The 12,213-nt window shown below is 33.2% G+C and overlaps 1 protein-coding gene across 10 annotated transcripts in view; it reads left to right on the top strand.

Moving 5' to 3' along the window:
- Positions 1-12,213, top strand: part of LOC129945868 (cyclin-dependent kinase 14) — a 446,135-nt gene that overhangs the window by 358,852 nt on the left and 75,070 nt on the right. For 9 of the 10 annotated variants that reach the window (XM_056055809.1, XM_056055818.1, XM_056055817.1 and 6 more), the window contains one exon: positions 10,616-10,648. The exons of the other annotated variant lie outside the window; for it this stretch is intronic. In XM_056055809.1, coding sequence (XP_055911784.1) covers positions 10,616-10,648 — 33 coding nt within the window. The remainder of the gene's footprint in view (positions 1-10,615; positions 10,649-12,213) is intronic. 10 annotated transcript variants of the gene reach the window in all.

Raw genomic sequence — 12,213 nt, 5'->3', positions numbered from 1 at the left:
ATTACGATTAAGATTAAAAAAGTCAATATTTGAAGACACTTCATTGAAATATACAATAGATCTGATAAAGTTTCATTAATACCATAATTTTTCATGTGAATTCTTTGGAATAAGAAGAATCTAGCTTTCATAGACCTAGAGGGAACGTAGATTGGTACCAAGGTAAGAAGAGATGGACATTTAATATAGTAGCATAGTAAATATCTAATATGCATTACACTATGAACTTTTCTTCTTGATTGTAACGACTGTATTCCAAGTAATTGGAATATAGCCTCATAACTAGGACTAAAGTTCCAACCCTTTTCTTAAATATGTATTTTGTAAATCGTCTTCGAATCTTTTCAATCCGATTAGAACCATAGAAATAGGACTCCAAATAACATCTGCATTCCAAAATTGATCTGACGAAAGATATATACAAGGATATTAACACGAAAGTATCTTTAAAGCCTTATGAACCAAATAATTGAAATGACCTTTAACAGAAAGTTGGGAAGAATTACTGATTAGTCTTTCATACTTGAAACCCTATATAAATCCACAGATTCAATTGAATAGTTGAATAATAAAATATAAGATTTTCTGGAAAAAGAAATCGTGTTACGCTTTTTGATATTCAATTTAAGGCTATTGATGTGACACCAATTTGATAAAGAATCAATGTCAGATTGCAAAAGTTGACAATCGTCCAAACTCGAAATTTTTAAAAATATTTTCAGATCGTCCGCATATAATAAGCATTCACAATAATTAAAGACCGAGACAATACCGTTAACGAACATTATGAAAAGAAGCTGACCTAGGTGGCTACCTTGCAGGACACCTGATGTACACTGAATTTCCTTAGAGTATGTATCTCCAATCTTAACTTGTTGTGTTCTACAAGATAAATATGACGATAACCAACGAAGAAAGTGAGAATGAAAGCCAAAAATCTCAAGTTTTTTTAAAAGTATTTGGTGTTTCACAGAATCATAGGCTTTACTAAAGTCAGTGTATACTGCATCCACTTGAAATTTGTGTTCCATAGCATTAGTGACATACGAAGTGAAATAAGTTAAATTGGTAACAGATGATCGACCGGATACAAAACCATGCTGTACTCGTACTTCTGATAAATATTCACTTGTAAGAAAATCAAGCTTTATTTTCACCATGCTTTCACAAAATTTGGGAATTGCGGAGAGTTTACAAATACCCCTATAATTTTCTACATCATTTTTAGAACCTGATTTATGTATAGGGACCAAGTAAGAAAGTTTCCATTCATCAATAAAAATACCTTCTTGTAGGGACTTGTTGAATATGCTTAGTAAAGGAGCACAGATGGAATCACAACAATTTTTCAACACTGCCGAAGGAATGCCATCTGGTCCAGAACTATAATAGACTGAAGTGATTTTAGTCCGGAATTAACTTCTTCAAAACTTAACTGGATCAAACCAATATCAAACCTACTTTTAATGTTTTTTAGTGAACTATTATTAAATACTGAATGAGAATAAACGGATTTGAAATAATTAGCAAACAATTCAACTATGGAGTCTAAAATCCGACGATTCAACACCTCTGAAAAACATGGTATATGAAATCCCTATCGATTTTCTTTTAGAATTGACAAATGACCAGAACGATTTACTGTTGTTTTTTATATTACTTTCAATATTCAAGAATTAAATGTAGGGTTTTGAACTTTCTCAAAAATTCTAATTTTCTTAGTTCAAAACAGTTTGCTTTGTTGGATTTTCGCTCTTTTATTCATAAAGGACTGGATGATAGAAGGCTGAAAAATAGGAAACAAAAGGTCAAACTTGGCAGCTATCTGAGTAACTGCAAGGTTATATATCTTGGAGTTTTCATGGAATAAATATTTATTAGAAAAAGGATAGGACCAAGAACAGATCCCTGAGTAAAACTGTTTACTATGGGATTTTTCATTCTCGAATGCAATACGGTATAAGCTGTTGGGGAGGTACTTATCAGAACAAAATGAAGCCGCTTATTGTACTGCAAAAATACGCTTTAAGAAAAGTGTGCAACTCACCCGTCTCTCTCATTCCATGGAGCTTTTTATGCGTATAAAGATGTTGCCTGTCAGACAGTTATTTTATTACAAGTTTCTCAAGATTTTCTTTATTAGAGGCGGGTACTTGCAGAGTCCAATATGTGAAGGCTATATCATTCCATCTTTTCGAACCACAAGCTTTAGAAACTCGTATCATGTTGTCTCCTGCAAATTGTATAACCGCCTTCCAGCTAGCCTACGCAAACTACCAACTCTATTCGCCTTTTTAAAAAATGGAAAAACTGTGGCCTCTTGCCTAGGAAGTCTAATATTCAAGGTTTGCTCATAACTTCATATAAAATATGTGATATAAGATATGTTCTTTTGAAAATTGTCATACAATCAATTGTTGAGAGAAATTTTTAGTTTTAACTTATTCTAAAACTGCGTTTTTAGTTGTTCTTAGAATATTTAAAGAAGCCGGAAGCGTATTATAAAAACTTGATATTATACACAAATTTAAAGTCAGAACACCAATTCTTTAAGAATTTATTGACAGAAACAATAATCGTAGTTTTGTCGACCAGTGTTATTTAAAACATTCAATGATTTTTGAATTTAATAAACGAAATAAATCTCTATCATTTCAGAGAACATCAATTTCGAATGTGTTTGACATCATTTTTAACCTTTTTTACAACTTAAACGAAATAATATTTCTCACTACTTCTTTACCATAAAGTTTTGTTCTTTTCCATAAAGAAACAAATTTAAATGTATTCTTTTTAAATTTTATATCAAAAAGAGAATAAAATACGAAACTTTTTATTCGTATCATTAATTTGTTTTACACAGCAAAACTTTTCTCGTTAAAATAATAATTGCTGCAAAAGAACTTATTTTTTTCTTTTCATCTTTTTTTACTTTTTTGGGCTTTTTTTGTTTTCTTTCAGAACTCGAGTGTGTTTTATAATGTTACATAAAATATGTTTGATAGAAGTTTTTGAAGAGACAAGTTTTATTTCGATTTCAACTTTGATTGATATAAAATTTAAATACCAATTAAATTGCCTTCAAAATCTGTACATTGTACTTATTATTAAATAAAGACAATATTAAGAGCAATAATATTTTAAGGTTGCCATTTGTTCGCAGCTAAATACTTCTAAAAAAAGAAGTCCAAAAAGTTCATATTTGGAAAAGTGTGTATATAACGAAATAATAAGACCAACAAAGAATTTAATGAACAGTATTCTAGAGTAATTACACAGAAATCGTTCCATAAATCTCAAAATTTAAATACTATTGCAGAACCTGTCTCAGCCTTGAGTACTCTTCCCAATTTTTCCCATTAAAACTACTTAACGTTTTCTAAGTAAATATTACTAATTTAATATCCCACATTTTTAAAAGTATGTTTTTATGTTTGTGAATAAAGTTTACAATTCAATATTCAGCTTAAATCAAAATCTTCTAACAATTTTTTTGGAAGAAATAAATGGTTATTGAATTTTTGCTTTTTGATGTTTTCCCCAAAAATAAAGTTATAATTTTTGTTGTTGTCATAGCTTGCTTAATGCTCTGCCGGATATATCTGTCACATTCAATTAAACGCTCTTTCATGCAATTATGTTCTACTCGATTAATTACATCAAAGATAATATTATTCGTAAAACATTTCGATGAAGCTATATACTCCCCTGCCCTTGTCCCTGCTCTACCCTCTAAGTGTTATTATCCATTCCATGACCCCCTGAAATCAACCTATACGCCCGCCTATAGGTATATTGCCTTTTTCATATAAATCGTATAGTAAAATGTTCTTTCATCTGAAAATTAATAAGTTCCAGCATCCAAGAGAACGAGCAGCCAGCAATGGCTTTTGTGCCTCTTCAGTGTGAAGTAATTCAAGCCTTGAATTAGTTATATTAAAATGAAAGTTCAATTCAATAGATTCATCAAATCGAGAGGGATGATTTTTGTGATGGTGGTGGAGGCAGAAGACTGTGATTGAACGGAATGTGGAACTTTGAGGGGTGGTTGGCTGTAACTAAACATCAGAAGAGAAATTAAGTCTTGACCATTTGAATAAATGGAACTTCTTGCGCTTCCAAAACGCCAACTATAGGTACACGGTAAATGAATTAGAATTCATTCATTCTGCACGAATAAATTCGATTTCGTGATAATAATAGATACCTCCTCCTGACAAGCGATGCTGTTAAAGTAATGCTATCCTGCCAGGATCCCCGAACATAGTATTCTTTTTTTAAAGGAACAACTTTTTTCCATCATTGTAGGTATACCTTGAGAAATTGTGGGAATAAAAAAGTGTAAGACTTAATAGAAAACGTATTAATATCCCCTTGGGGATATACGACCATCCTGGACAGGTATACGAACGTACTCGTAATGCCGAAAAGATGAAGTAATAAATTAGACCTATCACGATAGAAGACCAACCTGCCCTTGCTTGCCATTCTTCCTTCCCCCCACCCTCTCAAGCAGTATGGTGCAAACAATCTTCTAATTGGTTCTATGTACAGGTGGGAGCATAAATCAATAGGACTTTTGTATAAGAGTATTAGGTTTCTTAGTGTATGCTTGCACTTAGATTCACCTTCCTACGTTATTTTCGTTACATACAAATTTTAAAGGGTAAAAGGGATGGGAGGAAGGGGAAAAATTGTGTTACGTGAATCGAAGCGATTTGCCTGGCATCATCATCGGTTTGACCTAATTAAAGAAAAGCAGGAGCAGCAGCTATAGTAGCTGGCAGCTTAATAGCAACAGAAGGAAATTAAGACGGTTGGCTTAGTTTAGTTTACTTTGCCTAAAAGTTTGGTTTTGTGTATCTTTTCTATTCAACTTAATCAGAGACTGATGTAGATGAGAAATGATCCATTAAATTAACGAAATCAAACATATAACATCGAATATCTTGACTTTGTTAAAGGTCTTAGTTGATGGACGGAACTTTAAGGAAACTTAAGCTACAAACAAAACTAAGACAAATATCATATTTGTTGAGTTTGAATTAATTTTATGAGGATTCCAACTTTATTCAACAATAGTCTCACCTGTATTTTGTTTTTGAAGAAAAAGAAAATTCTCAAGCCTTAAAGTCTTGTGATAATTGATACGATAAAAAAAGAGACTGGGATGCGGCCCACATTGATAACTTCATATCCCGTCTGGCGTTTTGTATTGCTTAAAAAAGTTGTCAGTTGAATTATTTTAAAACATTTAAAAATGACCGACAATGTTTTGATTCATATGCAAATAGTTTTATTTCAAAATCTTTTTTTTGTTAAGGAGGTTTTTAGTCGAAACCCAATTCTTACCAATCGCATTACATTATGGTTAGGTTAAAGTGGCTGTTGGTTGGGAAGTCCAACACACTTAGACCAAAGTATGGTCCGTTGTGATACCACATAGATCAGTTGATCAGCTTAACTCGTCGAACCAATTAGAGCTAAGAATGAAGCGTAGGAGACAAATAATGTCAGCATTTTTTTAGATCGTATCGTTGAAGTAGTAGTCTCCAAGGTGGATTATACGTCTTTGTGATAAGGCAGGGTATGTGCACAGAAGATGAGAGATTGTCTCCTCCTACTCCTCGTCATGCAACTCCTACAAAAACCATTAGCAGGTGCTCCAAGTCGAATAGCATGCCTTCCTATTAAGCAGTGCCCTGTCAGGACACCTATAACGTAGCTAAGGTGCAATCTACTCAGAGAGATTAATTGTTTTGAGCACCTGGCGTTAAGATTAGGCCAGATTAGTTTTGTCGCTAAACAGGTGGTGGTGTTATTCCACCTGAAGTTTGTTTTCTCTATGGTATCTTGCTTTAGCATAAGTTTACTTGTAACTAAGGGGATACCTATGCTAGCATTGTGAGCGAGTAGAGGTAAAGTTGTTCAGCTTTTTGCAAGTTCGTCAGCTGTGAAATTTCCTGGAATGTCTCTATGGCCCGGCACCCAGAAAAAGGTGAATGTTGAACTGTGTAGCCATCTCCGTAAGAGATGATCGACAATTGAGGGCTGTTAGTGAGTTAGTGGAGACAGAGTCTAGAGGCTTTAACGCAGCTTGGCTATCCGAGCAGATGCGTATATCATTAGTTGATATAACGTTTTCTGTAAGCCATGATAGGACTTCTTTTATAGCCAGGATTTCAGCTTGGAACACGCTACAATGATCGGGTAGACGAAAGGAGAGACATAAGTTTAGTCTATCTGAGTATACGCCCCCAGCAACCCCATCCTCCGTTTTTGATCCGTCTATATAAAAGTTTATAGGATCATCGTTCAAAAATGATGTATTCTCCCAAGAAGACCTGGGAGGTATAGTCACTTTGAAGCTATAATTATTGAACTGAGGATGCCGTATAGTGTAGTCGAAATTACTGTTTATAGTTCTAAACGAGTTCAAAATAGTAGTATGGCCAATTATTGATCCACAGAGAGGAGGCTTGAAGCCAGTGTGTAATGCGGGAGTGTAGGTCCCATTTATTACCAATGGCCTTTTTACAGGAGAACAGAGCTTCTGTGGCCTTGTTTATTTTCTCTTGAATATTAGGTTTCCAACTTAATTTCTTATCCAAAATCAGACTCAAATATTTTACTGTTCAGAAAATTTAAGTGGTACACCGTCTAAGGGGAGGGTCAATGAGTTGGACTTTGTATTTCCTTGTGAATAGGACAAGGTCGGTTTTTTTTGGGTTAACGCCTAGTCCACACCGACTTGCCCACCTGAAGATCTTACTTAAAGCGTTTTGTAAGAGTTCTTTTAGTATATGGGGATGTTTACCCGTTACTGCAATAGCAACATCGTCCGCATAAGCAAACACTCTGTTTCCCTCTCTTTCTAGAGTAATTAGTAATTCATTTATTAATAAGTTCAAAATTAGAGTGGATAGGACACCACCTTGTGGCGTACCTCTGCTGACACCCCTTTGTGCAGTAAAATCGCCCAGTTTTGAATTGATAATCCTGCTTATCAGCATCTGATTAATCAATTCGCTGATCGACTTATCTACCTTCAGAGATGTCAATACACGTGCAATTGCAGATGTGTCGATATTGTTAAATGCACCTTCTAAGGCAACTAAGGTGTACTCTTTATGATGAAGGAAATATTCGATAGTACTTACTATACTGTGTAGAGCCGTTTCAGCTGATTTCCCTTTGTTGTAGGCGTGTTGAGTCTTTGAAAGGAGGGGCTTATCAATACTTGCTCTTAAGTGGATATCGATCAAACTTTCAAAAGTTTTGAGAAGGAATGATGATAAGCTGATAGATCTTAGGTGTTTGGGGTTAACGTGGTTGGATTTTCCAGCTTTTGGAATAAAACGACTTTGACTTGTCTCCAAGACATCGGGATGTATGCCAATTTAAGGCATCCCTTGAAGATGTTTTCTACGATGGGTATTAGAAAACTTGCATTTTCTTGAATTTCAGCTGGAATTATACCATCGGGACCTGCAGTTTTATATGGCTTAAAGCTGTTAATAGCCCATTTGAGTTTTTCCCTAGTGACTAGACCATTTGGGGAATATAATGTACTGTCAAAACAATTTGGTACAATGTTATTAATAATATTAGAGCTTCCAGGAAAGTGAACGTCTAGTAGCAAGTTGAACGATGCTTCGCTTGAATTGGTCCAGAGGCCAGAGGTGTTTTTCAAGCAGCTTTTCATGATTGAATTTTTGGAAAGGATTTTGTGAAGCCTGGAGAGCAATCTTCCACGTTGCTACAGAAGTTTCTCCAGGACGATCGTTTTGTTTTCCTCAATTAATTTGTATATATCTTCAGTGATTCTTAATATGAATTCCAGTCATAGGTGTCTCTAGAAGCTTTAGCTCTGTTAAAGAGTTTGCTGCATTCTTTTCGAAGTGGATCTAGGCCTGAGTTCCACCAGTGTGGTTTCTTTTTACCCCTTACTTGTATAAGATGTCATGCAGTATCTAGAGCTATGTTTAGGGCTAATGTTATATTATTGACTTTGTCGTCAAGATCTTCAGTGTTGGAGGAGATATTAAATAGTTCAGGTTTTACTAAACTATTTAACGTTCTCTTGTATTTTGGCCAATTTGTTCTTTTGGGATTTTGAAAGATCGGTTGGGTTCATTTATAAAGTTAAATTAGTTAAATTCCAGTTCAAAACATTATTATTAATGAAGTCGGGGACAAGAGTTATATCTTAAACTTCTTGTCGATTTTTAGTAATAAAGATTGGCTCTCTACCAACATTAATATGAGTACGTTTGTGTTTAGAATATATTCGAAAAGATACTCACCACTGTCGTTTATACCCCACACTGTATTGTAGGCGTTAGCATCACTTCCGATGATGAGGCCGATGTTAAGCCTTTGAGCTTCAGCTGTTAGTCTCTCCAGGGTGTCACCCGGGAGAGGGCCAAGGTGGTCGTGGCCGAGATACGCCGACTTCAGCCAGAATGTTCCTCTGGCTGTTTCCAGACTTGCGGCGGTGATATCTCGATCGCTGAAATTAGGGAGTAAATAAACATTTAGGCTACGATTTACTAATATGTAAGATCTGGGTTCATGCATAAAGCACGTAGTATTTGAGAGTCCTGATTCCTCGAACAATGGATTTAACAATCCAGGGTTCTTGAATCAGGGCAATATCTTCATCGCTGCTCGATGAGCGAAGATGAAGCGAGGCCAAAGCCTTTATGGGGTGTTGGAGGTTAACCTGGAGTAACCGCAACATTTTCGCTACCATACTCCTGATCAGCCTCCAACACAGTGATGTCGGAGTCATCTATATCAGGGGACGATTCTAAAAGAATGGCCTGATCTCCGCTGTCGTACATTACATTATATTCTACAATATGAAATTAGTTTGAAGCCCAAATTTTTTTTATCAACTGTTAGTAATGTTTTTTAGGCTTTTATTTTTTGTAAAAAAAACTGTCAATTCGATTTTTCTCAAAATTGTACCGAATGTTGAAAACAATGTTTTTTATGAAATATAATTAATTTGAAGCCAATATCTAAAGTTTTTGATGAGATATTTGAGTCGAAAATGAATTTTTGCCAACTTTTATGTTTTTATTTTTTTGTAAAAAAAACTGTGAATTAGATTTTTCTCAAAATTTGACCGAATGTTGAAAACAATATTTTTTATGGAATAAAATTGATTTGAAGCTAATATCTCAAATTTTTAAAAAGATATTTGAGTTGAAAATCAATTTTTGCCAACTTTTATGTTTTTTTTTTTTTTTTGTAAAAAAAAATGTAAATTCGATTTTTCTCAAAATTTTACCGAATGTTGAAAACAATATATTTTTAACATAAAATTAATTTAAAGCCATTATCTCAAATTTTTGGAAAGATACGCACAAAAATCTCTCTAAAACGAACGTGCGTACGCTTTTACACTTAGTCATCATCCTAAAAGATTCCAAGGACGTTGAAAATTGGAAAATTGTTACAAATTGTCAAATCAATTCAAAGATACAAAATTGGTCGAAGTTTTAAAATCCAGCGTTTTCAAAGAAGATGGAAACTATTTTTTTGATTGAGTTCTATGATAAATGGATTAAATAAAACCCTTCAATTATCAAAACTTTATTATACTAAAATTTTACCTAAATTAAATTTTTCCTCAAATTAAATATTTTTTTCATTAAATAAGTTTTTTTTCAAATTAGTTCTCTACCTCAAGAAGATGCTTAAATTTAAACAATACATATCTATAATTTATTACTTCAATTTTCAACTCTGTTTCCACTTTTAATTGCTTTTACCTTCTTAAGCTTTACAAGAAAAAAAGAACTAACAGAAACATAAATAAGTTCTTTTATAAACCTGTTACTTATATTTATGAGAAACTCGTGCCCTTAGCGTGACTATATTGGACTGACATTCCTTTGAGATCATTCATATTTCAAAAAAACAAAACAAAACAAAAATATTAAGAAAGGCTTAAATTGAAAAATGTTACTTTAGGTACTCTGTTATGTTAATACCTTTCATCTTTTATATTTTTAATTGTGACTCCTTGTTGTGCTTCATTATAAATTATACACCTATTTTCAAATTAAACCCAAAACAGATTTCTCCAACGATGCTGATGATGTTAAAATTCACTGCCTTTCACCTTATCATTATAATAATTAACTTTTGAGTTAATTTTGTTTTATTTTTCAGTTTTATATTTTTGAAAATTAAATATCAGAACCTTAATTAGAGTGAAATTTTCATTTTGTCTCTAATTGACTTATATATATATTTTTTACTTTTTTTGCTTTATGTGCAATTTTTCTTTGTGAAGAGCGTTGTTAATTGAAGGAGAAATTTAATCAGGTTATTTTTTTTTTATTTTTTAATGAATTAATGACGAATTTTTGTTTTTGCGTGACATTTTTAAATAAAGGTCGCATCCTCATTATATTGGGGAGTTCAATTTGATTAAATTTAGTTTCTTTTTTTTTTGTTTTTGCATTTATTGATTTATCATTCTGTTTATGGTATGGAAAGGGTTTTTTTGGAATTTGAATTTTATATTATTAAATTAAGTTTGTTTATTGTTTTTTGTTGGTTTATTTTATTTGTCTTATTTTTTTTCTTTTATTTTTAGATCGGGAACTGGCAAATAATGAAAAGAAACAAGGTATTTTTTTATTTTTATATCCTTATTTTATTTTTAACAAGTACTAATGGGAGTTCTAAAGGGACTGGAGAATTTGTTGCAACTAATTTTCAATTTGTTGTTCCTTATTTTAAAAAAATCAATACTTTTTTGTTTTAAAAACACTCTTATCCTGATGACTTTGTTTAAAAATGAATAATTGAGTTGCTCTCAAAAACAAAATGTGAAGTTAGCTATTACAAAAATAATGCAAAAGGGAAATTATCATTTTAAATCTACGAAATTTGCTTTGTCTCTATTTTTTTGTTCAATTAGTTAAAACCGATAGAGTTAGAACTGTTCGTTATGACAAACTATTCGTTAAAGGCGTTATCGTTGAAAGCGGAATTCGTTTCGAAAGAAAGATTACTTCGCAATAACCGTTAACTTGGTATTAGTGGTGTGTTTTAACCCATTTTGACTGTATTTGGTTATAATTTAATATAAAGAACAATTTTAAGTGATTCATTTGCCTTGAGTGACACAATAAAAAATACTAAGTTTTCTTCTCAAGAATCTATAAATGCAAGTTCTCAAATGCCAAAATCTTTTGAATTTGCTTAATCTTTATTCGGTGGACTTAAATTTTAAGTATTTTGCTTATAAGTTTTTGAAATCGCAGATGTATGTTACATATATTTGTGGTCTTAAGTTGACTTAAGTTGTTTTAACTGTTAATCCTTTTTATTTGTTGGAAAATCTATCAAAAGTGTAGTATGATTTTACACGAATAACAAAAACAATATCCGTCGTATGAATACTATCGATAAAAGCTTTTTAACTCTTTCCTGTATATTAGATTTCCAACTTAATTTTTTGTCCAATATCAGACCAAGATATTTGTCGTCATTGGTAAAATTTTGTGGTACACCTTTTATTGAAGGAGGTACAACTACTGAGATCTTGTATTTCCGTGTGAAAAGGACGAGGTCTGTTTTTTGAGGATTAATACTAAGTCCGCAGTGATCAGTCCATCTAGTGAGCATATTGAGTGCATTTTGGAGGAGGTCTCTCAGTGTATTAGGATGTTCCCCTGTGACGGCGATAGCAACATCATCGACATATGCAACCACTCTGTAGCCTTCCCTCTCAAGGGATATTAGTAGTTCGTTAACCACACAGGAGAGGGGACAGAACACCACCTGCGGAGTGCCTCTACTGATAGACCTTTTTGTGCAAAAAATCTCCCAAACTAGAGTTGATGATCCTGCTTTTTAGCATAAGATTAATCAACTCACAGATTGAGTATTCGACGTTTAAGGTCGTCATAGCAGAAGTGATAGCGGATGTATCAACGTTGTTGAAAGCGCCCTCAATATCCAGGAAGGCCACCATAGTATATTCCTTTTGCTCCAAGGAGTATTCGATAGTTCTTACCAGAGTGCGCAAGGCTGTTTCTACCGATTTCATTTTGCAGTAAGCATGCTGAGACATTGATAGTCTCTTATCAATGCTATTACGTATATGGATATCGATCAATCGTTCCAGAGCTTTGAGAATGAAAGATGATAGGCTAATAGGTCTTGGGAATGAAAACTACATTTACA

This window comes from Eupeodes corollae, chromosome 2, assembly GCF_945859685.1.
Source record: "Eupeodes corollae chromosome 2, idEupCoro1.1, whole genome shotgun sequence".
Lineage (NCBI taxonomy): Eukaryota > Metazoa > Arthropoda > Insecta > Diptera > Syrphidae > Eupeodes > Eupeodes corollae.
This window is presented reverse-complemented; position numbering and strand designations above follow the sequence as displayed.